The sequence below is a fragment of the Chionomys nivalis genome, chromosome 11 (genome assembly GCF_950005125.1).
Source record: "Chionomys nivalis chromosome 11, mChiNiv1.1, whole genome shotgun sequence".
Lineage (NCBI taxonomy): Eukaryota > Metazoa > Chordata > Mammalia > Rodentia > Cricetidae > Chionomys > Chionomys nivalis.
In genome coordinates this window covers 81,563,703-81,590,414 of record NC_080096.1, presented here as the reverse complement: position 1 = coordinate 81,590,414, position 26,712 = coordinate 81,563,703, and the positions used below count along the sequence as shown (strand labels likewise).

The following is a 26,712-nucleotide window of genomic DNA, read 5'->3' as shown; positions in this document are numbered from 1 at the left end:
CGATGGTGGTCCTTAGTCCCGTAGGACCAAGTTGTCCCTGTGATCGGTGTGGACTTCCTGGTTAGAATAAACTAGAACAGCAAGACAGCAGCAGAGTTGAGACACTTCAGAACTGGGAACAGGGGTAATGTCCTCAAAAACACATTCTGTCAAAATTCTCAGAACTTGACGAAACTGAGGTTTGGAGAAAAAAAAAAGACTGAAAAGTTATTTTATCTCTTGTTTACTCATGTATATATTTTTTAGTTACTTCTGAGCTTTTAGACAGATAGCCTAAGATGGCTTTGACCTTTTGATCGCCCGTCAGAGTCTCCTGACTGTTGAGTTATGATTGTACCTCATCACCCTGGGCAGTTAATGGTGGTTTTCTGATGTTCATTCCTGAGAAACCATTTTAGTAAGAGGTCATTGTCTGTGCAGGTCTCAGTGTGTGCCAACCACTGTTTAGAGCTTCGTGTCACGGATTCAGCCCTTGGTGGTCTCGTGAAGTGATGCTGTAACCCCCTCTGATAAATACGTTCCCTGAGTCGTGAGTTAATGTGTCACTCAGGTATGGAGCCAGGGTTTGAAACCCAGCCGTCAGCCCCCATGTTCCATTCTGAGAATCACTATACAGAATCTGTCTTGCTGGAGTAATCGGGTTGTTTTTAAGGCACTAATTTTATATCTTAGCATCTTGTCATCGGAATCACGATCTTTGGGTCTTTGGGTCATGGAACATTTTAGTGCTGACTGAGAATGTCCTGGCAGCCTTGTAAAAGGGCTGATGTTTAAACTCATTTGACATTGGAGGAAAAGGCGGCCCAGAGACAGAGTGAGACTGGAGCAAGGTTACAAAGCGTAATTGTCCTGGCAGAATTTGAATTCAAAGCTACCTGAATTTTTTTTTTTTACGTGTCGGTGTTAGAGGGTTCGAGGACCTCCCGATCTGGCACTCTGCTAGGCAAAAAGGAAAACTGTGGACCAGGGGCATTAATCCAGCAGCCTTACGGGCTCCTGCTCCTCCCCTACAAGATCATCCGGGCAGTTTACAGTCTGTTCTTGAGCGTTGCAGGGTGGCCTCTTCCACACTCACTCACCTGAGACAATCCTATCCTGCTGTTCTCCGTCATCTCATTCAGACTTCACAGCCCTTCCTGTACTTACAAGAGACTTTTTTTCCTCTCCAGGAAACAAACAAACAAAAATGTTTTCTTTTTTGTATGTGCCCCTCCCCCACTTCCTGCTGATCTGAAGTGAATAGCTATCACGCTATTTAATAAGTAATCTGAGGCTTGGCATGGTAAAAGTGTGCCAGGACGTGGTTTATAGCTGATCTGGTTTTAACTCGCTCCAGGCGGTTTTCCCTGGAGTTTTCTGTAAAATCATAAACCTGGAGAGAGAATTTTTGTGGAATTCGGTCTCATGGCTCATTCTTCTGTAAACTGAGAGGTTAGCCATGTGACCGACCGCAGAGAAATGCTTTTTTTCCCCTTCTTTTTCTTTCTCGTTTAAGAAAACAAACAGCTGCACCGACGTACCCAGAGGAGCGTGTCCCCTCTAGATGACAGGGAAAGTCGTTCTCCAAGGTCACCTTGCAGCCTGGCAGTCAGGCTGCCATGGAAGTGGGACAGTCAGGGCCAGGGTCTCTGTGTCCAGCCCACCGCGAGGCTTTGCTGGGCTATCAGAAGTTTCCCCTCTCCAAGTGTCCTGAGCTGCTCCTGCATTACACTTATCTTCCGTAGGGTTCTTTCTGCTGTTAACACTGCTGCCACCACCGTGGATGGGAGACCTGGTCTGGGCATGTGACTGCTTAACCTGTTTCATCCTTACCATAGCAGGGCTTGGAGCCCGCCCTTCTCTTTTGAGCGCATTGGTGATGTCATTGTCACCCTGGCTCTCTCCTCGGCTGTTCTTGTATAACTGTCCCGGGGCCCTGCCCATCATAGGTGGTGCACAGAAATGTCTGCATGAATGAATAAAGACCACGTTTGCTCTCTGTCTGTCCAAGGCCTTGCATCTGAGTTCCGGTCCTTTTTTCCCCAAATCCCCTCTGTCCCTACTCATTCCTCAGGCTCGGAATCCAGGGCAGTCAGTGTTCAGCTGGGAAAGGAGACACACATTTGAAACCCAAATACATCATTGAGTGAGGTCTGAGAAGCATGTCCTAACTGGGGAGATTATAATTCATTCAGTTTGGGGGAGCAGAGCCCCTATAACTTGCAAAGCTTTGGCTCTGCATTGACACAGTCATCTGTTTTTGTGGACACCAGGGCTGAGTGGTGTCTGGAGGTGAGGCAGGAAGACACTTCCTCCAAGGCTTTGGAGACGCAGGTCTGAGTGCATAAAGGAGATGGACAGAGAGTGAGGAGAGCCGTGTGAGCCCAGCCGGCTGCTCACTGTGTATGCCCTCAAACATTTCTGTGGCCCCGATGGCTGCTGGGTGAATTGCTCTCAGAAGGGTGTGGTGAGTAGTGGTGCCTCCTCCTCCGGATCTTCAGGCCTGTCCACAGGGTGCACCCCTCTCTCCCTCTATGAACCATGGGTTATTGACATTGGATACCAGAAAGCCCTCCGTTTTTCCTTGGTGTTCCTGTTCCGCGGGTTTAAAGTTTCTTCCTTGCAACTTTCTCTCTACCCATCCACATCCATTTCTTGAGTGAGTCCTGTCCTGCGTTCTCTTTTCCACCCACTCTGCTGCCACACACCGGCCACAGTCACTCACTGTACCCCAACTGTAGCGCACCAACTTCCTGCTCAGGGCCTGTTTTCAACACAGCAGCCACGACAGTCTTTCTGAAATGCAAGTCAAATTGCGTCTCTTTGCCAAAACCTTTTGTGGCTCCCTAGGGTTAAACACACACACACACACACACACACACACGGCTCTTTAGTGGCCTCTCAGGGCCCCGTGTGAGCTGACCCTTCGTTACTTCTCCTTACCTCACTTGCTCTGCCACATCAGCGTCCTTTTGGCCACAAGCACACTACACACACACACACACACACGTGCGCGCGCGCGCGTGCGCGCACCTGTGGACTTTGCAGTGACCGTTCACCCTGGCCCAAATACCTCACGGCCCAGTCTTTGCCTCCTCCTATTGTTCTCTCAGTTATGTCTATCCTGACCACTGTTAATTCTTAATTCTGATCACAACATACAACTTGACCATGTGTCCAACATTCCTGCCATCTTTACCATTGCCTGGCCTGCATATAACCCATTAGAAACGATATATTTTACTGATTTCATCTAATGGTACCACCTACCACTTGACTGCGGTGCTGTGACGGCAGGGATCGCTTGTGGAGGGTGTAGTGACGCAGAGACTTATTACTGGTGATGAAAGCTTGGCCTTAGCTGAGGCTTGTTCCTAACTAACTCTTACAACTTAAATTAACCCATCTGTGTTCAGCCACATGACTTTTACCTCCTCCATCCTGTATTCTAACTTCCTTAGTGTCTTGCTGGCATCTTCCGTGCACCTAGATCTTCTCCAGTTCCTGCCTCTCCCTGGAAGTCCTGTCTACTTTCTCCTGCCTCCCTATTGGCCTTCCAGCTCTTTATTAAACCAGTAAGAAGGCATCTTTCACACGGTGTGATCAAATAGCTGGAAGAGGAAGGCACTCTGTAGTATTGAGCGGTGACTTCTTATTTCAGTCCTCCCTCGTTACCTGATTAATTTGGAGGCCGTGCTTGCTATTGGAAAGGAAAAGGATGCGTTGATGTGGCTCCAGTTCCTTAACTGGAGCCATAAATAGTAAGGAACATAGGATTGTTCCCTGGGCAGGTCCTGATTCTGACAGCTGCATCTTGCTAGTAGGGCTTCACCCTTCCTACAGAGTAGGGCTTCACCCTTCCTACAGAGTAGGGCTTCACCCTTCCTACAGAGCTGAGTATACTAGTTGACATAGAAACAGAATTTTATTTTAATTTAAAATTTTGAACTAATGTATATACTAAATGTGAACACACACACATATAAATATATTTTATGGACATTTAAGAATGTGACTTTCGCCGGGCCGTGGTGGCACACGCCTTTAATCCCAGCACTCGGGAGGCAGAGGCAGGTGGATCTCTGTGAGTTCGAGACCAGCCTGGTCTACAAGAGCTAGTTCCAGGACAGGCTCCAAAACCACAGAGAAACCCTGTCTCAAAAAACCAAAAAGAAAAAAAAAAAAAGATTGTGACTTTCATGTGAATTGGTATGATGGAGTATGCAGGGACATTTCCTCTGCATGTTTCCAGTTCCTGTGGATACAACAGTCTAGTGTTCTGACCACTGGGGGGTTGTTCAGAACTCAGCATAGTACTTGACACAACAGTAGGTTTCCAGGAAATACTCACAGAGTGAGTGAGGAGGGACCAATCGTTAAAACTCAGCTGATGAGGACTGGGGAGGCGGCTCAGCTGGTAGAGTGCTTTCAGCACAGGCACGAGGGCCCGAGTTTGGACCCCAGCACCTATGGAGAACTGAGGACCAGTGTGCACTTGTAATCCCAGCACTGAGGAACAGAAGGAGGATCCCGGGGCTTGTTGACTAGCCATTCTCACTGAATCTGTGAGAGGCCTCTCAACAAGCACGGTAGAAAAGTGATGGAAGCAAGTAGCTCATGTTGCCCTCTTGCCTCCATTTATGGGAGCACACACAAGCGTACACACACATGTGTGTGTGTGTGCGGTCACACACTTTCCATCCATGCTGCATTCCCAATGTGATTTGTTCACCAGGGCAACCTTAGCAATCAGAATTTTTTGGGCAGTGATCTCTATAAACAAATCCAACAGTATATGCTGAGTATTTTCCCTGAACTGGTTTCTAGAGACATGGCCATGAAATACAATTAATAAAAACTCAGAGACAGATATTGGGGTTCAACCTGAAGGTCAGAAAAGCAAAGCATCCAGCCACTGCCTCTTACCTTGACCCCAGTCCAAAAATGGTGATCCTGACTGGAGGAACCTCAGAATGAGACTGAGACTGGGGGCTGTCTCCTCCCGTTTTATGATCCTTTCTAGTCCTGGGATTAAAGGTGTGCACCATTGCTGCCTGGTTCCTATGGCAAGCTACTGTGGCTACTGGGATTAAAGGTGTGTGTCATTGCTGCCTGGTCTGTAAGGCTGGCCAGTGTGTCTGTTTTACTTTTCTGATCCTCAGGCAAGCTTTATTTATTAAAATACAAATGCAGTGCCTCTCCATGGCTGTGGGGGTATAGTCTCTGACTGGGAGGAGTGGCACACAGTCTGGGGTACATCAGGCACTCCTGAGGAGTTGGTGGAAGATTCTGATGGTAGTGTCTTAACAGTGCTGGGGGAATAATGCATAGGGACAAATTAAATCTTGCTGGGGGAGGGGAGCTTTTCAAATTGCTATGGGGACGGCAAAGTGAAGAACCTAATTATACCAGTACACACCTACACCGTGCTGGAGCCTGTCCTGGTGTCATCTTAGAGATGCCCACTCTACGATGGTGGCCCCTCCATCAGATGGAGGCGGGGATCACGCTTGTGGTACCACCTTAGCCTCTGGCTCCATTCTCCCATCACAGAAAGGCATTTCATTCTTGAGATCAGGCAGCAGGACCCAAGGAGCTGTTTTCCTCCATTGTGCAGGCATGACAAATCATTAATTTTTGATTGATTTGCTTAGAATTATGGGCGCCCCAGCATTCTTTCCGCCACTGAACAGCTGTATAACAAATGAATATATCACAGTGCACAAAAGATTAGAGATCTAAGAGAAGCAATTACATTGTCCACCCTCCCCTCCCCCACCCCTTCCCAGCCACGGAAAGGAGGAAATTTTTACCAGAAATTCCTCAAGTGGCTTTACAAAAAAAGAAAAAAAATGAAAGAAATAAAAAAGAAAAAAATAAAAGAAAAACAAAAAACCCAAAACAAAAAAACCTTTTCATAATTGAATTAAATCTTTATTTCTTTGTCTTTTAAAGCTAATTTCCAAACACACACCATTTCTTCATTTGCTTGGTTGGGTTCTGTCCATCTAGGAAGAATCTTTAAGAATGAAATCTTAACTTGTAAATTAAAATCAAAATGAAAAAGAAAAAAAAAAGGAGAGAGAGGAGAATGCTCATATTCTACCCCTTTTTTACATTTTTTTTGTTGTTGTTGCTTCTGTGCCTTTAAGATTTTGGAACTGTACCCATGCACTAAATGTGACCTCCATAACTTTTAAATTAAGAATTTATGCTGGCTTGAAATTTATGAAATATTTCAGCATGAAAGAAAGCCTTTTTCCCTCAGGAAAATTGAGCAATAAATCACAGCGCTGTGGATTTACTGCCCTAGAGCCAGCGAGAGATAGGATTTTTTTTTTTTTGCTTCATTCTGAAAAAAAAAAAATGTAATCATATAAGACAGCTTAGCTGCTGTCCTCCCACTCTCTAGAATTTTTAATTTCAGCTGTTTCTGCTTGGATTTATTTCCAATATTCCTGCTCGGCTTTTCAATTTCCTCAGTTATTAAATTTTAATTCAGTGCATTAGCATTTAAATTAAAAAAGGGTTTATTTTATCGAAATCGTTGGCCAGCCCCCATCCCCGTAGCACACGAATTGCCTGTTTCTGCCATTTGCACAAAATGTGAAATGCAGCTAATGTCTTACAACTTACATTTGCACAAATTTAGAAATAAAATTTCTGGGTTTGGAATAATATTTTCTTTCCAAGAAAACCCTTAATAAGAGAATGGAAAAGAACATCTCAACGTGCATTGGGGAGGAAAGAAGAGGGAGGAAGGAAGCCAAAAATAGCCTTGCCCAGGTGCTAGAGAGAATCTGGGATATAAGAAATGGGTGGAGCTGGGAAAGAGGGTGGGATATCAGAGCGTGGCTGGAGGGCTACCATCTTCCTCCCAGCCAGCAGGAGTGAGAAGGAGGTGCCCATGGACCCATACATACCTAACTGGTCATAGAGGTTGGGTTCACTCGACATGGAGTGGCAGAGGTGGCAGGGACGGGGAGGGATCTGATTTTAGCCCTCTGTGCCCACCCCCACTTTGTGGAGAGCTTCAGGGCTAGAGGAAGTTTGCCTGGGGTTCAAAGTAAGACCCAGACAGAACCCGAGCGAGAAGCTACATCCTTTTGGAGCATGTAGTCTCTTAGTGGAGGATGACATGTGACCTCAGCAGTCATATTATTTGGGCCCTCCCTAGACTTCTTACTAAACTGCAATTGATGTCATTTGGGCCATTGGAGAGACAGCCTTGGGGTTATGGTGGTCTGGTAGAACCTATTGAGATGCCATCTTGAGCAAGGGATTCTGGGAAGTCCAGCCTGACTCTTCAGCTTGTTCAGACCATTCTTCTTTCCCGATCCTTCTTGGCTTCTAATGGCTGCTAATGGCTATTATTGCGGAATCCACGCTAAATACTTCAACATATGTGACCTTATTTACCTCACACCAGTCACAAAAGCTGTGCTTGCCATGTGCTGCTGCGATGGTGACATATTGCCTTGGAATCTCCCTGCTGTGTCCATTGCCCAGTCATTCCCCATCCTGACCCGGAATTCCCACACGGGAATGAACATTTCCGTCTAGATAATCCTTCCTCTAACAACTTGTACCTGGTGTTCCCGCCCCACTCTCTGCTAAAGGACTTGTTTCAACAATAGTTTGAATATTTGGGAACATTCTGCCTTTGTCAATCATTTTTACAAAACAAGTAGGCGTGACCTCCAGCTCTCTGAAGCCAAGAATCATTGGCAGAGACACAGGTGAAGACTGTCAGGTGTGCCCCAGCAGAGCATCCATCCTCCCTTCTGCTGCACACTCACTGGCTGCACCTAGCCAACCTGGCATACAATTGTGATGGAAAGGGCTGGGGAGATGGCTCAGCATTTAAGAGCACTTGCTGCTCTTGTAGAGGACCAGAGTTGGGTGCCCAGCACCCACACACGGCAGCTCACAGCTACCTATAACTCCAGCTCCATTTGGTCCTACACCTTCTAGCCTCCACAGCAACCTATATAGATGTGCTGCCTATAAACTCACAGAGACGCACACACACATAAGCAGAAATAATAATACATCTTTTAAAAATTGTGACGGAGAAGACAGTAAAAATAAGTATCTACACCCTGAGTTTAGTCTGAAAGGTAAGAGATTATTTGGGATTATACAAGTTTTTAAAACTCTCAGAGTCAGACGTCTCCTGCTTTGTAGGAGATTCCCAACACAAAAGCAGCCTTGCATCTAGTTTGAGAAATTTGGGATGCAGAGAAGTGGCTGTAGTTGATCCTGTTCCTTTGATTCCGTGAGATGACAGGCCTTCCCACCAGTTTCTTCTGACATTACAGGTTGTCATTCTTTCCAAACCATACATACGGTGGCACCTCTCCTATCTTCATCTTTTCTGTTTTCCCTCTGTGGCGATTGGGAGCTCCATGGTCACCTTGCTCTTCCCAAACATTAGCAGAGGATTCTAGGGCTAAGAAAGGTGGCTTTGGAGTGACCTTGTTCTGTACCCATAGCTGTGAGACTTTGCATAAAGAAGGTCTTCTGAGTGAGGACCCACAGTGAGCATTACAGGGGAGGAGGTATCCATGTCCTACACTGGCACTCAGCTGAGAAGTAGACAAGGGGAGCCCGCAGGGACACTCACAGGGACCAAGCAGATGCTGGATCTGAGAGGAGGAAATAATGGGGACTGTGGAGAAGCAGAAATGCCACCACTGCTCGCCCGTTACCGTGTATGACTGAATGTCACTACTGATTACCAGGTGTTGGGTTTGGTTTGTTTTTAAGAGAAACTGAAAACATGGCCTTTTGGGATGAAACTTCCTTTTTTTTTTTTTAATATGTCAGTGGTCAGTTCAACTCAAACCCAGCCTCATGGCTTCACCAGTTTTTAACTTCTTAAGTACACATCAAAAGGTGGCCGTTTTCCTTTAGATCCTCAGCCCTTTGTCCACAGTTCTGATATTTAGATAGTTTGGAAACAGAAAGATCATGACCATTGGGCAGTAGAACTTGACCTGAGGGCCACAGGAGTGGCGGGAGGCGGGGGGCTTAACTATCTTGTCATCACTCGGGAATCCATGCAGAGTGACTCTGTGTGTGTTTCATCACGGAAATAGCGGGGTGCTAGGTTACCAGAGTGCCACAGACCCTGCTGGGGGTGTTAGAAAATGTGAGACCTGAAGTGGGGGCCTCTCTCAGTTTGGCTGGATTCTGGATAATGGACGCATGTTCCTGAGCTTTGTACACTGCCTAGAATTACTGTGGCTGCAGGTATTTTGAGATAGCAAGAAGGGCATTGCCTGCATCCTGTGGGGGAGGAGGATGTTGGCACTGTTCACATCCCTGTAGCCTCCTTTGGTCTCAGTGCCAGAGTCCTCCTGAGCCCTGGTTAAGAGTCATGACCCCAGGCGATTGTCAGTTAGTCCTCCTGAGACTGGAAACAGCTTCCAGGGCCATGGTCTTTCCATCTGCACCAGAATTTTCTGATTTGTGGAAATTTCATTTGGTCAGCTTTATCTCCCCATCCCCCTAGCCCCCAAATAAAACGATTAAGAGCTGGCCCTCTCTTGCTTTCCTCTGCTCATAGGGTTGGGGGACAGAATATTTAACATAATGGGATTTCCCCCTCCGGTTGGCAGGGATAAATCTGCAGCCACTGTTTTATTGGAAATCCCAGCTGAAAATAAAAGCAGAGCAATTCAATCTCAGATTTAACTAGTTACTTACTTCTCACTGAGTCCCCAGGGTGTGCAGTTACTGGCTTTGTGTTGGCATTGGTGGCCTGTGTTAGCAGTGGGAGCCTGTGTTGGCAGTAGGTGCTCCTGGATTTAAAGGGCCAAGCAGATGGGAATGGGCGAGTGTCCTGACCCCTTCCTGCCCTAAGGACAGGTTCTCTTGCCTGGAGGGATGGAGCAGCCGTTTGTGCCCGGACTATCCATCTGACAGCGAGTGTTCTGTGGGCATCAGGCAGGGTAATAGTGGTAGTCAGACTGTCTTCTGCCTTGGCTGATGAAGGTGTTCTGGGTTTCTTTTGCAGGCTGACGGAGCCAGTGCAGCTGGAAGGAAAAGCACTGTTAGCAGGTACATCCCTCACCACACCACACCCCTTCCTGCCCTTGGGCCTGGCCACTGGGAAGATGAGAAGCTTCCACACATCCTCAAGGATATGAGCTGGTGGGCATCTGTGACAGTGACTCAATGGAGAACTTAGTGAGGGACTGCTAAAGTTGGGGTGAGCACAAGTAGGGATCCCACTCAGCAGATAAGTGGCAGTTTTAGGGTGCTAGTCCAACTCAGTATGACATTCCTGGACCCACGAACTTGGGCCCGGACTTTTGTTCTGAACCCATCACTCCAAAGCAAGGCAGTGGGCACTTTCTGGACAAGAGGTCCATCCTCACCCTTGAAGTTGGCAGGAGATGGGAGGGGATGGCCAGAGAAGAGCTGGGTCGCATTGCTGGAGAAGGGAGAAAGATGTAAAGACACATCCATAGGCTTGATGTAGCCAGCTGACGCTTGGTAAATTTAGCGCTAGTGCTGCTGCCAAGCCTTGCGGAAAGCTCAGGTGACCGTGTGACTTTGAGGCCTTGGAGGCAGGAGAAACCAAAGGACAGAGAAGAGGGTTGGCTTCCTGGCACATATAGTCAAGGGCCTCATGGGAAAATTTGCCTTTGGGCCCCAAACACCAGTTCTTTACAATGTTGATGGACTTGTTTTTGTAGGAAGACTAAAGAGGAGGGGAAGGGATGATAATGTCACGTTTCTTAAACTTTTTATTGAGATTCACCTACTTAGTGAATGTTCCTTGGAACACCCTTTGGGAATCCTTGGGAAGTGCGTCCTTTGGGTTGAAGGGCGATGTGCTCAGCCTTGTTTCAGCAGCCTTGTGTACAGTGAACAGAGAGGGTTTGTCATGACACTAAGCGGGAGGTCCCGTGACACATGTAACCTCGTATGCTCAGGTACATATTTTACACAATGCGTTACGCAGTGCGAGAGACGAATAAGTGGGGGGATACAGGAGCAGAGTATGTGGGCTGAAATGGAAGAGAGATTGTTCCTGTGACAAAATATCCTGACAGAAACAGCTTAGAGGAGAATGGTTTATTTTCTGTCACAAACCAGGATGCAGTTGATAGTGGGGAAGCCAGTGTAGCAGTCTCCTGAAACGGCAGATCCCCCGGGGCTGGTCAAGAAGGAGCAGGTATGTACTCCAGTGTGACAGTTCCTCCTTGAGACTCTCATCTCAGGTGATCTTGGGTGTGTCGAGTTGACAGTTGAACTCAGGCTGGTTGGTCAGGCCAGGCCTGTGAGCTCTGTGTCAGCATCACTGGTGAAGCTTGCGGCCAGCAGTGCTCTGGATGCAACTTCTCCTGCAACCTGGTGGTGGACTCTGTGTATCTGAGTCAGCGGCCCCCAAAGCAGTGGCTCCCTTAAACTCAGAACTGGAGGGGCCTGCGATTTGTCTAGACTCTCATTGTACATGAGTGGATGCTGAGGCCATGGCCAGGAGCTCTCCTGCTCGGGGTCATCAGAAGAATGAGTGGCTGGGCCAGACCTGGAACTTGTCAGAAATGGTGTCCTCCCCTCACCTACACTCAAGTGGGGGTGTAGCCAGCTGGTCCCCCCTTCTTCCATATCTGCCTTGCACCTGCTGAGGTAGGCCTTGTGCTGGTGTGCTCAGATGCATCAAGTAGTCATTGATCCAGCCAGCTGTGTGGCTTCTGTGTGCCAAAGTTCAAAGTGTTGTGTCCATGGCTGTGCAGGGACATAAAGCTGCATCCACACTGTCACTCAGATGGGAATGCAGTTCTTGCATTTATCATCTGATGCAGGGAACTCTCCTGCTGCGGAGCACGGATCTGGGTCATTGTAGCCAGAGCACATAGATGGGTTTTCCCTTAGCGCTGGTAGTAGTGATTGTGCACTGACTCCAACCTCGTGACCACAGTCAATGAAGAAGAGTGTAGAGGTCGGTTATGGTTCCAACCCAGGGAAGGGCAGAAGAAGGGTTGAGTGTGTTATCTTTTCCTGACCAGCCTGGGCTCTCCACCACATACTTTTAGGGACTGAATGCCTTGTGAGGTACATATTTGTATTTTTCTGAGTTTTTGCTGAAGTATAGGGATTGATGTGCTCAAGGATGCTCAGTTGGAAAGATGCAGGAGGGCCACGCTGCCTGCCAGGTCCTTCTCTGGTATCTTGCCCACTCTGTACTCCTGCTACTCCCTGTAAAAGGTCTCAGTTAGGAGTTCAGTGGCCAGCTAGGCGTTCTGGAGAAGAGGGTTTCAGTCTAGTGGGTAGCTGGGCCTGGTGGTTTAGGCTTTTGACCCTGACTACTTGGAAGGTTGACAGGAGGATTATGAGTTCAAAGCCTACCTGTGTTGCAGAATGTGTTCAAGACTAGCCTGAGTAACTTAGGGAGAACCCCATTCAAAATTTTACAAAAAAAAAAAAAAAAAAAAAAAAGCAAAGAAAAGGCATTAGAAAAGGAAAAGGCTCCTGGGTAAGTGTGTGTGGTTCTGTGAGTGAGACCAGCAATGCCCATAGCCGTGCTTCCCCACCTTCCTCCTGCTGCCGCGTCTCATGTGGTTCCTTGTGTTGGGGTGATCCCAACCATAATTTTATTTTCATAAAATAAACCATAATTACTTCATAACTGTAATTTTGGTATGGTTATGAATCATAGTGGAAATATCTGTGTTTTCTGGGGGTCTTAGGTGCCCCCTGTGAAAGGGTTGTTAGACTCCAAAGGGCTCACGACCCACAGTTTGAGAACTGTTTTCTAAGTGGCCAAACAGTGTGGCTGGTGAGTAGCTCAGTGTCCCCAGGAGTGGCAGACACCAAGAGAACCTAAGCTAATGCCTCTAGAGAGTATGGTCCTGGGCAGGTAGTGGACGCTGGAACATAAGAGCTTACTGAGCCAGTTTCAGATGGAAAAATGAAGGTTTCGGCTCCCCCCTCCCCACCAGTAAAGACTGATACTAGAGAGCCAAGGGCTTCAGAAATGACCTTGAAGAGTGGACAGCGCCCTCTGTAGGCCTATGCTCCCAGTCAGCCATGGCGCCCTGTTATCCCTGTGCCCTCTTTTGGGCCTAGAACACTCAATTTTGTTATTTTTCCTGGGGGCCTCTGGCTAACTCCCAAAACCAACAGCATGGCCTGCTAAGGAGTTAGAGTTAAATTGAGGGAAACGTGGAGAGGTGGTGTTTCCGGTGTTAAGGAGCACACGAATGTGGTTTGCTGTACTTCCTGGTAACCCAGGCTGGGCTGCTTTTACAAGCCCAGGGGTCTGGTGCTTGGGTGGATGCTGAGCTGATGCTCAAGTTGCTCCCCACATCCCTCCACAACAGCCAAATGCTACTGTTCCAAGGGGCAGAGGGCCATAAGTGGGAAGTCTAGGAGAAACACAGGCTTCATGGTTAAGCAGATATAGACACCTCTAGATGTCTTGAAAAACTGTGCCCATTTGGCCTGTGGAAAGGTCCTAAAGAGCTAGTGAACCCCGCCCCCACCCCCAGGCAGATTTAAGAGAGGGTCAGCAGGTTTGCACAGGATCCTGAAGATGGGAAAGCCAGGTCTCATTCATTCTCTCATTCTTTCCGTAAGATATTCCTAAATGCCTAGGTTCTGATGATGCTGCGATGGGCTCAACAGACTTTAGGCCCTGTCCTTGAGGAGTTGGGGTTCTAGTGGGGCAAATAAGTAAAGTACCTGCTTGTGGGATCTAATGAGTGTCTTGGCAGAAAGAGAGGAGAGGGTGGTAGGGGGATTGTGAGAGTCTGTTCTTCAACTTGGATACTTAGTCACCAAAGTCACTGGGGAGGTGACTCTTAAATATGGACGCGAAGGGAGCTAAACCTAGCGGTTCTTTGAGGGAAGCTGGTACCAGTCAGAACTCCAGATGCTAGGCCCTGGGGCTGGGGGCACCAGCTGGGGCATGTCGTTTGCATTGGAGCAAAATCAAAGAGGCTTCCCTAGTCCCCAGAGGCCATTGCCAAGACTTTGGCACTTTCTCTTCTCCACATCAGGAGCCACTAGGGATTTCGAGCAGAGATGAAGATATATTTGATTTGAAAAGGGTCATTGTGCCTTTAAGAGGACAGGAGTTGGGGGCAAGATGTTAGAAGAGATACTGCCGGGGTTCAGACCCACGGGACTATAGAAGGTAAGCACGCGAGGGACTGCTGCCTTTTGAGCTCCAAGGACACTGACTGGGAGAGGACTACATCTGAAAATGCACAGCCTCTCATTTGGTTCTCGGCAGCCCCAGACTGGGCAGTCATATCCACTTGGTACCCCGACTTGGTTGGTTGGTTAGTTGTACATCTTCCCTCTAGTCAAGCTGAGGGCCAAGCAGCTCACGCAGAATCTGTCTGGGTTCAGCTCCTGGTGTTGCCACTGCCTGGTTGTTAGCATTTTGGTTTCCTCATCCGGACAGTGGAGGTTGGATCAGTTCTACGCCTCAGTGTGCTGCTAATGTGTATGCACTCTGCACAATGCTGAGACATAGCAGCTCATCTGTGGACACCTGCTTCGCTTGCCACCGTGCTGGCCGGGTGTAGGAGAGGGTGAGAATGGAGGTTGGTTGTTGAGGGACCCTTGGGATCTGGCCACCATACCTTGACATCACACATGCCCTCTTTGTTCCTCCGAATACCTTCTAAAGCAGTGCTTAGTGTCCTTCAGATCCAGCTGAAGATGCCCAAGGTCACCGTTGAGTTAAATGGCTTTCGGCTTAGCTGAGTCTTACCCTTAAAGCCAAGGCCTTTCACCAGTAGACTGTGCAATACTGACCTCATGGGTGAGCCTGCATAACCATTCTTTAGGGAGGAAATCTTGTTTAGCATCCTGGTTTTCAGCAGTAGAATAAAGGCTGTCCCACACAAACCCCTCTCATTAACACCAGCTTTCCATAGTCACCTAGAGCCAGTGGATGGTACGGTGTAGAAGGAAGAGACTCTGAGAATTAGCTCGCTTCAGTCAGGAAGCTTCTTCCTCTGGCTTCAGGATTATGCTCCGAGTGACAGAGCTTGAGTTTGATATCCAGAAATGGCCCTTCTCCCTCTGCCGGACTCTAGGCTAAGTGTGGGTTCTAGACCCTTTCACACTGAAGGTTGACTGTGAAGTCTCTGCCCTTGCTCCATGGGACCTGTTGCTTTTCTGGTAGACATGGTTCACTTTTTGCTTAGCTAGTTCCTGTTAAAGCTAGACTGTAAGTAGAACAGATTCTGGAAAGTTCATATGCAACTCTCGCTGCCCGGCGGAGACAGCCAAAGAAATGCACAGCCTCACTCGCAAGTGAGGGGTCCACAGTTCGTCCTCACCAAAGGGCGTTTGAGTTTGGGGTGGCCTTGCAGAGACCTGAGCTAGGTCTCCTGGGACTTTCGCTCGACTCTCTACTCTGAGGCCTGCTGTGTGTACTCCATGAGCAGTGGGGCTTCTTCCTGACAGCCTGACTCTGCTGACGGGTGAGGAAACACCTATTCAAAGCATGTTGGTAAAGAAGGTCCTCCCACTCCATAGCTGCCTTCTGGTTCCTCCAGTCTGTCTCTCATAGTCTCTACCTCATCTCTGCTGCTTCCTGGAGAGCAACCATGCCCACAATTCCTTTTGTTTTCATTGGGGCTGGAAATTCCCCCGTTCCCTTCATGTCGAAAGCATCCGATTGGACTAACGGGCTGAAAGTGGCCATCCTTTTCATAGTCTGAGCAAAGCCACCTTTTGTCTCCTTGTAGGGACTAGAGAAAGTAACTACTTGTTGGGTCCCTGATCTGGACAAATGTCTGTGTGGGATAAGGGAGGTCCAGGACTCCCACCCACCCCAAGGATGCTGAGCCTTGTGATGCTCAGATCCCATCTGACAATGTGTTACATTTGCCTGTAATCTCTGCACATCCTGCCACATGCTTTGAATTGCCTCTGGGTTATTCATAGCTAGTACAGTATAAATGCCCTGTGATGGGCTGCTGGACTGCACAGCCTAGGGAGTTATGAGAAGGATACACGTCTGTTCATGCTCCACACACACACACACACACACACACACACGCACGCACACAGGGCAGAGTCTGTTGTTGGTCCGAGGGCTACTTACTTGAGCTGGGTGCCCCCTGGAGAGCGCTGCACTCAGAGATGGCTGGGTACGACAGTCGCTGTGTATCACCCACTAGTTTTAAGGTCTGACTGGGGATCAAGGGGGAAACTCACCAGAGAGAAGGACTACAGAGCGTCTGCTAGCATGGGATCAGAGGAGGAAGAGAAACTGTCCTATGAAGAACTTCTGTCAATCCTAGGAAGAAATGGGGGCCGGGAGGGAGGAAAGGGAGAGTGGTTAACCTATAGGCTAGTCAGGAGATAAGATTGTGGGCAGAAGCAATGTTGGTTCTGGTTCTGAGACCTGCGTGAAGACTGCCTATGTCTGTATGTGCCCTGAGCAGGACTGTGTAGGACCTTGGACACAGACCCCTCCATGACTTTTACTCTCCGCTACCTGTTTGGAGGTTGTGTGGGCGCTGGTGGCTGGAGCTGCAGTGTCAGTATGTGTGAGAACAAGGAACAGGGCACACGCAGGACAGTTCAGAATTACGGTACTGCCAAGCCCACTGGCAAAGGAAAGCCATGTGTCTGTTTAAAATGCTACCAACGCTAATCCCTTGTGATGGTCAGTTCTGAGCCAACCTCTCATGTGCCCCAGTGCCCATGACGTGAGCTTCCAGATTTAAGCAGAACACCTTACCAGCTGAGTGTTGGCATTTGGGATTTGATGGGGTTGCCGAGACTATTTCTTTTTTTCCTGCTTTAGTTTTCAATTAACCAGGGAATTTTCTCTTAATATTTAAATCTTAACATTGTCTCTCTGAGCAGCAATATTAGTCAGTGTTGTGGCTGACTGACACCGTGCATTGAAGAAAATTAAGTGCCTAAGAATTATCTCAAAGTAATGATGTATTTGTGCATTGTAGGTTATTTTGAGTTTCTAGAATGTTAAGAGTTGTTTAATAGGTTAATAGTTTCAATCTATTAATTTAATCTTTTCTTCTTGACTATTTATTAAAATATATCAGTAATACATGATAGGAATGGAAGCATAGACAATTTGGAGGATTATTGAGGGACAGATAATGGAGCAAGGATTGGAGACTTGGGCAGAATAGTAAGTACAGGTCCCAGGCCAGGCCCCTGTCTCTCCAGCCTGAGCTCTAACTCCAGAGTCCTTGGCTCCCTCCCAGTCAGTAGCCTGTCATTTGGCTGCATGTCCAAAGGACATACATTGTAGCAAGCAGCTACCTGAGCAGCATTAGGAAGAATTAGAGGTTGACAGTGAGCACCAAGCCCTGGTAATTTTCTCCATGGAGGAGAGGACCCGCTCACTCTTCAGTGTCTCAGTCCTGGATTGGTACTCCCAATTTCTTGGAGTCCCTGATGCTAGTTCCACATCTGTTAATTCAGTCAACAGCTGTTTTACTATTCTCTTTTCTTTTGAGAAGTGAAAACTGAACCTGTCCAAATAGTTAAAAGCCTCAGCTTTGGAGTCAGGCAGACCCTGGCAGAATCTTCTTTCTGTCATTAGGGAGCTCAGAGACCCTGCAAAAGTCCCATTGGTATTACTGTCCCGGCCTTCTCACCTGTAATATAGGAACTGCCTGCTTGGTTAGGGGCCATCCAGGAATGGTGGGGGCAACTGTCCAGCATAAAGTGCCCCGCCTCGTACCACATCCTGGAGCACTGCCTCCAGCCACTCCCAGCTGTGTGCCGTTCTCACCAGAGCATCACCAGCTGCCCTCTGCCGTGTGCACTGACGTGCTGACGTCTGGTCTTTTCCTGCGCCTGTCATTCTCTCAGCAGACCTTAGCTCCAGGGCCCAGGCTGTGGCCTCTGGATGTCTTTCAGAGTTGCATGGAAACTGTAGGTGCAGGTGAGGGCCTGGAGCAGGATGAATTAGAATGGAGTAAGGGTGCAGACTCCAGGGCCTAATCCTCACTCAGGAGTGCTTGCCACAGTGTCTTAGGGTTTCTACTACTGTGAAGACACCATGACCATGAGCACTCTATAAATAAGGAAAACATTTAATTGAGGGGATTTGCTTGTGGTTTCAGAGGTTTAATCCATTATCATCATGATGGAGAGCATGGCTGCTGGGAGTGTGGGCAGACACGGTGCTGGAAAAGTAGCTGTGAGTTCCACATCGTACAGGCAACAGGAAGTTGACTGTGACATTGGGTGGTGTCCTGAGCTTAGGAAACCTCAAAGCACACCCCTACAATAACACACTTCCTCCAACAAGGCCATACCTACCCCAGCAAACCACCACACATAGTAACCCCACAGTCGGAAAAGTGTGTGTCTATTACAGGTATCCACAGTCACGTTTTAGACCCTAGGAGAACAATGCTTCATCTGGAAGAGCAAAGGTAAGCTGACGGCAAAGGGACAAGTGTCATTCGTTCACAGAACTGGCCTCTTGGACCATCTCCTGCCATAGCACAGAGAGGCCAGAGACATCCCTCCGTGTTCTAAACGTTCCAGAAGCAAAGCTCATCAGTAGTGATAGGGATGGGTTGTCCATGGAAAGGGCTTGGCCTTGTCGAGGCTGTGGGCGCTGCCATTGGCCACCCAAGTGAACAGGCTCATAGCTAGCGTCTGTAATGTGCCACCGCTGTTCTGAGGACAGTGAACCATTGAGACCAAGTCCTGTCTTCTTGTAGCTCACATTTTAGCTGGAGAAACAGAGAGATCATAGAAAATATTGGCTGGGAAAATACTCAGGAGAAAAAAAAAATGAGTTTTGAGCCCAGAAGTGATAAAAACCTGGACTGTATGTGGCAGCATCATTCTGTCTGGCTGTCAAACAGAGATCTCAGAGCAGAGGAGAGGAAAGAACCTGGCATGTGGATGATAGTGCCCGGGTGGGGGTGTGGCTCCAAGTGGAGGGGTGGCTGAGGTTGTAAAGGGAGTTTCGGGGCACACTTTGAAGATGGGTTTTGCTGGTGAGCGTGTTGGTTGGGAGGAGGACTGGAGTCGAGGCATGAGGTGCTGGAGGGAGGCATCTCCGCCATTAGTCAGGATGAGGAGGAGGACAGGATTGTCGCACATGGCGTGTGAGGCACCAGCAACTGCTCAGCCTACAGTCTGTTACTTTTGAGACAGTTATTAGTAGGAGTGGAGTAGTAGATACTTACATAAGTCAGACTGTGGAGGGCAGCCCCAAGCTGGAGGAATCAGCCTGAGTCTTATGATCATATAGTTCATATTTAGGTATGAAAGCGGGAGATAGACATGGTCATGCAGGTAGCCAGGCTGAGGTAGGTTCATGAGTCTAAGGCCAGCTTGGGCTACATAGTAAAATTTTGTCTGAAGTAAGCAAACAAAAGTCTGAGTGTACATGAGCTCACTCACGGGGCACATGTAGATAGGCGCAGTGGGACTGCACCACTGCTCCTTGAGGTGTGCTAGCATACAAAGGTGCAGGGAGGTGTTCACAAAATACACAAGAGTAGCCAGAAACTGGAAGGGCCGCAGGGGAGTTCAGTGCAAGGGTGGGAAGCACTGGGTGAGGGAGAATGCACCATCAGCAGCCGGAGAGAGAAAGCTCAGTGGGACGAGAGTGGCACGGGGCAGTTGGTCCTGGGGCCTCAGAAACGCGGCTCCGGGTGGCAGTGGAGACAACAGTTCTGTAGACTGAGGAAGCGTTGCCAAGACGGGGTCTTTGGTAACCCACCCCCAGGAAGCAATCTGGCTCAGGTCACCAGCAGGAGGGCAACTCTGTGGGGGAATGGTGGACTTGATCTGAGGTCGGCCTCTGCAGGGTCATATGGCCCCTGAAGGCGTGCAGTGTGTTTCAGTTCATTTCCCATGCCCACACATGTACGTTTTGGAGAGAACAGTTACACACAGCTTGAGTCAGTGAAGTTTTTATTCTGAGGAGGTAAGCAAGGCACTGTTTGCATGCTTCAAGGGAGGTTGTCACCCCTCACGGTTGACGCTGATTTGAATGGATGAGCAATAGGGTGAATGACTCCTTTGGAAGAAGTAGGCTGAGTCTGGGGCACAGGTGAACACCTGCTTCCCGCCTTACAGTGAGAGACACATACCTGAGCATACGGGGTTCACCTCAGTGCATGCTCTGTACATCCAGATAAAGAAGCTGAATTCCAGAAGCCTGGCATGGCGTCATTATGCTCATGGCCCTAGCCACTCAGCTTGAGGCTCAAGGATCAGCTGAGCTCAGAAGTGTGAGACTGGCTTAGGCAGCATAGTGAGACCCCCATCTCCAAAGGCAAAACGGTTTGCCAAATTGGCCCAAGGAGTGAGCAGCATCACGGTTCAAGTCCAGGCAGCTGAAATCTCCATTCCCTGAGACTGTGTGGAACTCATAGGGTAGTGTTTATGGTGGAGTGGTGAAGAAACTGTGCCTGAGAACAAGATTGTCTGGCTCAGGCCCCTTGGGTCGTCAGGACCTGTCCTCCAGCATTCCCAGAAACTGCATGCCTTTGGCCTTGGATCCGCTTGATGGTGTCATCTTAGGCTGTGGGGTTTGTGTTAACTGGAGAAAAGTAGAAGCCAGAATTTTTTTTTACACTAAGTTCATTATCATTAAAAGTTGTATGACTTTGGGCATGTCCTTCGTTCACCAGCTGTGTGCTAAGCCTTGTGCTGGACTGGGCCCTCCTCTGTGCTATGGGCTCCCTAGCTGGCAGCAGGACTTGGAAACTCAGGTGGGTAGGTGGGTATATGCTCTTGAACTTCCAGGTAAGAATCCAGGGAGGCAGATTGTTTCTGGAGCTTTGCTCAGAGCCTTTGGGCACAGGAGACTGACTACAAGGCCTAGGACAATAAGCCAGGAACAAGACGAGTGAGAACTGGGGAGAAGGGTGGATCATAAACTTCACTGCTTAGCGCCATTGCTTCGGAATTCCCTCTCTCCAGTGTTTGTTTCCTGTGGCCTCCCAAACAAGTTACAGTAACCTTCCCTGCTCACACTCTCACTTCCTGAGCTTTCAGAGCGATATCCAAAAATATTAAATAAAAAATTCCAGATAGCTTCCAAGTTTTTCAGTGATTTACTGTTCTCCACGGTGCTGTGAAGTCCCGTGCAGTCCTGGTGCCCACATTGTCTATGCTGCCCGCTCCTTCTCACTAGTGAGCATCTCCGTGCGCTTCTCCTACGTCTCAGCTGGTGTTTAAGTGGCCCCAGTGACACTTAATAATGTTTCCAAAGCACAGAAGTCATAACGCAAAGGAGACCCTAGTACAGGCTCAGTGGAAGGACAGGTGCCTTTGGTGCTATGAGGTAAAACTGTGGGGAACGTAGAAAAAGTGTCAGCACAGTCCAAGCTTCACGCATATAGTAAGGAAATATCTTCCTTAAAGAGACAAAGTACCTTTTGTACCTCAGGCTGGGTAGCTTAGAGCCCAAGTCAGAAATGGGTGGGCCAGCAGGTTAACACTCAATGCTAGAGGCCTTAGGATAATGTTTCCTCCTGCTTCCAGTAAGTGTCATTGTTCCTTGATTCATGGCCACCTCTGCCTGGATGTCAGATAGCTTCCTCCAGTTTTCTGGGGCCTTATCTGTGCTCTTAGCAACATTTGCTGCTGGCCATAGGATGAGTTCAGTTCCAACACACTGCGTCTGCAAACATCTGGGTTTTTGTTTCTTTTTTTTTTTTTTTTAAAGAAGCTCACATCGGGGCTGCGGAGATGGCTCAGTGGATAAAGTGCTTACCATACAGCACAGCGGCACAAGGACCTCACACAAAGACACATGGGTGTGGTGGCATGCCTGTAACCACAGCACCACTGGAGAGGTAGAAACGGAATCCTCAAAGCCAACTGGCGAGCCGGACGACTAATGGTTCCAAGAGCTCTGGGTTCAGCGAGAGACCCCTGAAGGAAAAGGAAAGCGGAGAGTGAGCTAGAAGACTGTGAGCTTCTTGTTAGCAACCCCAGCACACACACACACACACACACACACTTGCACACACACACACACATACACACACACACAAGAACACATACGGACACACAAACACATGCAGAAGTGTGCTCATAGATTCTGGGGTTAGGATGTAGATGTGTCTTTTGGGTAAGCCCCGGTCACCCCACTACAAAGCAGAAACTCGAATATCTGTACGTCAGGCAACAAAACAAAGCTGTGGCGATTAAAAATTGAAGAAATGGAGAGTTAGAGTCCTACTCAAGGCTGTCCTCTCCATCCCAGCCTCTTGGGTGCCTGTGAGCCTCTGCAGCAGGACACCTGAGCCCTGGAGGAACACACTTGAAGACACGTTGCCCAAGAGATGGGAAGGAGCTTTCAGCGCCTGCTTGGACAGGGTACTCGTTTGGCCCAGCCTCTCTGCAGGCATTCACACTTGCAGTAAGCAGTGACCAGGGATGGCAGGTCCTTACTGAGAAATACCCTTCTAGTGCCCGTCTTTGGATTTTATGTTGAAGTGTGACTAGGTTAAATATAAAATTCACAGCATATCTTGAGCAACTATTTTGTAGTTATCTATATATAAATCTATTTTACAGCGACACAAATAGAATAGATTATGGAGTGTCAGCATGGAGATAGATTCTGAGTGCGTTTCCACTAATATACCTAATGATTCGTGCTGAGAATATTCAAGGACTCCACTGTACATTTAAATGGATATAATTAAAATAATGAGCTCTATTTTAAAAAATGATATATGAAAAAAAAATTTTAAGAAGTTGGAAGGAACTGCACCACTAATTCAAAGTGATCTAAGTACTTGTGATGCCGTTGTTATTAGGACACCTAATTAAATGCGGAGCAGTGAGGAAAAAAGCTGTGTGGGCCTGTAAATCTCAGTGCAGGAGTCGGGGAAGAGATGGGAGCTGCGTGTGTCCTTAGCACCAGGAGCCTTGCCAGTGAGTGGTTCCTGTGACCCCATCCATAGGCTGCTTCAGCTGGGTTTCCTGAGCAAGCCTTACTGATTTAGAATGTGGTGGGGACAGGGAGGGGGCTGTGAGGTGGGGTAGGTCTACCTGCCCTTGGGAGGAAGTCACTCCTCACTCTGGAACTCTCCTGTCCCTGCTGGAGGTTCCAGGGGTCAGCAGATGTGGCCTTAAGTCCTCAGTTGGCGCCTTGCCCTGTGTCTCCCTGTAGTGTATTTCCACCCAGGCCTGATGCAGGTGGGTATGGCTACCTTAAGCCCAGATCCATCTGCTGCCCCAGAAGTCCCAATACCTGTTTATCCAGGAGGTATGTCTTTGTCATTAAGCAAGTACCCCATTTATGGAGCAACTACTGTATGCCTGCCATATGCTGGAGATGCAGTGTTGCAGTACAGCATTTAAGGAGCATCTACTGTATGCCTGCTGTATGCTGGAGATACGGTGTTACAGTAGAGCATTTATGGAGCATCTACTGTATGCCTGCTGTATCCTGGAGATGCAGTGTTGCAGTACAGCATTTATGGAGCATCTACTGTATGCCTGCTGTATGCTGGAGATACGGTGTTACAGTAGAGCATTTATGGAGCATCTACTGTATGCCTGCTGTATCCTGGAGATGCAGTGTTGCAGTACAGCATTTATGGAGCATCTACTGTATGTCTGCTGTATGCTGGAAATACAGTGTTATACCAACAGCTCTTAGGGGTGTACAAACAGGTGAGACATTAATGGACAAGACATTTTCAGATAGAAGCCAGGGCTATGAAGATAATAGAACAAGGCGGTGACAGAGAGGCTGGACAATGAAGTCAGAAAGGGGACAGCTGTGCCAAATGCTGTGAGAGTCCCCTGTGGGAAGGAAAGGTGACTTCTGAGAGGCTTGCCGCTCGGTCACGCTAGGAAGGCTTCATGGTGGGGAGAGTGACATCACAAGTCAGTCTCATCACAGTGAAAGCTACAATTTGAAATTTGTATGGGCTTCCACTCCAGGCCAGTGCCCCAGGTGGACTCCTTACAGATGTCCCCACGCATCCTTGTGTCCAGCAGGATCCTCACATAAGAGATGCGGAAACAAAGGCTCAGGGAGGGCTTTTTGACCAGCATTGCAGTGTTGGGAAAGCAGATTAGAGTTACACAGTCTGTCTGATCCATGGCTCCTCTTGTCCCCACAGGGTTTCCTGCAGCTAGTGAGGACATGGAGTGGGTAGGGGGCTGAAACAAGAAGATGAGGCGAGCTGGGGAGGGGATTGTGGTGTTCTTTTTTGTCCTATTTCTGAGTTTAGCAAACCTTGGAGAGATCAGGCCTTGGCTGGGCCTTCGTCAGCTCCCTTTGTACCTGAAGGTGGCCATGGCCGACTCCAGCAGTCACTGTGTTCATTTCTGCCACACGAGCAATTCTGGCTCTCACTCCTGGTTCTCAGCAGTGGTGAGTTGGGGTTTGGAGACTCGTGGGTTAGCTTCCCCGTCATCCATGCACTAACACATGTGCCATGTAAGAGTCTTCCAGTTCTGTTGCTGTAATGAAGCACTTGGGGCTGAGTAGTTCATAGAGAATAGAAGTTTATTCAGCCTACGCTCGTGAAGTTCAAGAGCCAGCATGAGTTCAGCCCTGGTGCGTTCGGTCTCCTGGCAGACAGCTTCACCATGATGTAGTAACAGGCCCAAGTACTCTGCTACGTGTTTTTTGTGTGTTCACGTGACAAGTCTGTTGCTGTGCTTGCCGATGGGAGAGCCAGGCTTCAGGGTGCGGTGGTGAGCAGGGAAGTAGCAGCTGCTCCTCCCTGCTTTTCGTGGATGGTGGAAGCCGCTGCCTGGGCACAGTATTTCTTCAGGCTAGGGACTCCGTAGGCTTAGGCTCCAGGGAGTGTCTACTACCAAGCTTGCAGACAACCAATTTGTCCTCCATTGGAGGGAATAGCTTTTGTAAATTTATTTATCTTGGAGTTGGAGGGGGCCACATTATAAAGTGTGTGGAGGTCAGTTCTCTCCCTCCACCTTGTAAGTCACAGATGAAACTCAGGTCATCAGACTTGATGACGAACGTCTTTACTGACTAAGCCTTCCTGCTGGTCCAAGAATGCTTTTATGAAGCTACTAACGTCCTCACGAGGCTTCACCATGGGGCTCTTGTTTAACCCTAATTACTTCCCAGTCACTCCAGCTCCAGAAACGGCCACACTTGAGGTTTGGATATTAACATGTGGATTTGGGGGTGGGTGGCACAGTTAGGTCCCGAATAGCTCCCTAGATACCTTTCTCTGTGCCTCTCTAGTATTCAGGCCCTCAAGGCTTCTGTCTTTGCTCACAATCCACCTTTTGCCCCTCTGGGAACAGCTGCAGCTGGAGAATTAACTTGTGCAATGAAACCATTGAAACTCAACTCTTGTAGCTGCTGAGACCCAGAGAGCCTGGCTCCTACAGGTCCGCATAGCACGGTTCAGGTGGATCCGGGACCGAGTCCAGGCCCTGCCTCCCAGGTCGCCATGTCTTCACAGCGCTCCTCTTTGCCTGTCGTATGGCCAGTCCTGATCATGCCTTGTGTCTGGGTTTCTCTGAGCAGAAGAAAGGACCAGGCGTAGCAAGGCAGCATCCCTAGGCCTGGAATGAGATTTGATTTTCATCCCGTGCCTTCCTTGCCTTGCTCTCCTCCCAGATGGGAGTCGTGAGGGTAGTTCTCCTACTGAAAGGGTGTGGGAGTCCACGGAAAACAATGTGGAAAGAGTGACACGGGTGTGGGTACCAGAGCCTTGGCTGCGTGTGTTTGCCTGCAGCTGCCTTTAAGGCCTAGGCGAGTCATGGCTCTGTTCCAGCTACAGAATGCACTCAGCTTCCTGGCCAGTTCCATCTGACCTCAGTTCCTTGAGGATGCTCTCGAATGTTTGGAGAGCTGGCCTGTGCCAAACCGTTGGCTGTCCGACACCCTCACCTCGAGAAGCTCTTGGGGCTGGTGTTTTCCCAGCTAAAGTGGGAGAGTAGAGAAGAGCTTGGATGTGATCTGACGTCCTGCTGCCAAGGAACAGAAACAGCATGAGTTGCTTGGCATGCTGGTTATGCTGCTCAGAGTGCAGTTGGCAGGCACTGGCCCAGCTTGGCCTGGGACTTGTTAGAGTCTCAGGCACTGGCCCAGGCCGCCTGAACCAGACCCTGCATTTATGAAGACTCATAGCTTGTACAAATGACAGGAGTTCACCTGGGTAGTCCTGGAAGTCTATAGACCTCCACTTATACAGACATAAAATGGAGCTGGTGGGGTGACCAAGGAGCCTCCATTTACATTCAGTACAGAGCCGTGCTGTAAGACTCTGGTGCTAAGGGCTGGTGGGGCTCCCCTGTTGCAGATTCCCTCTGAACGGCCTCTCTTTTTTCCCAGGGAGCGCTTGAAGCGCAGTCAGAAGAACGCCAAGGTGGAGGGCCCGGAGCCAGTGCCTGCTGAGACCTCGGTGAGTGCCGAGCAGGGGACGATGACGGAGGTGAAGGTGAAAACAGAGCTTCCAGACGACTACATCCAGGAGGTCATCTGGCAGGGCGAGGCCAAGGAGGAGAAGAAGGCAGCTGGCAAGGACGGAGCTGGTGATGTGCCTGCCGAGATCTGCGTGGTGATCGGTGGTGTCCGCAACCAGCAGACCCTTGGTGAGTGCCTGCATGAGGACCAGGATGAGGGCAGAAGGGTGTGGCCAGGAAGAGAGAACTTTCTGTGTCTTGCTGAGAGTTGCCTTTGCCTATTGAGTTCTAGCCTGGAGAGTTCATTTTCTGATGTGACAAGACCCCATGCTTCTGTAGAGCCTTTGTTGAGGTCCGATACTTAGAATGTCTGCTGGCCCTCAT

The 26,712-nt window shown here is 48.8% G+C and overlaps 1 protein-coding gene across 2 annotated transcripts in view; it reads left to right on the top strand.

The window, feature by feature from the left end:
- Znf618 (zinc finger protein 618) overlaps positions 1 to 26,712 on the top strand; it is a 167,285-nt gene that overhangs the window by 81,482 nt on the left and 59,091 nt on the right. For both annotated transcript variants that reach the window (XM_057785118.1, XM_057785119.1), the window contains exons 2-3: positions 10,001 to 10,044; positions 26,258 to 26,517. In XM_057785118.1, coding sequence (XP_057641101.1) covers positions 10,001 to 10,044; positions 26,258 to 26,517 — 304 coding nt within the window. The remainder of the gene's footprint in view (positions 1 to 10,000; positions 10,045 to 26,257; positions 26,518 to 26,712) is intronic.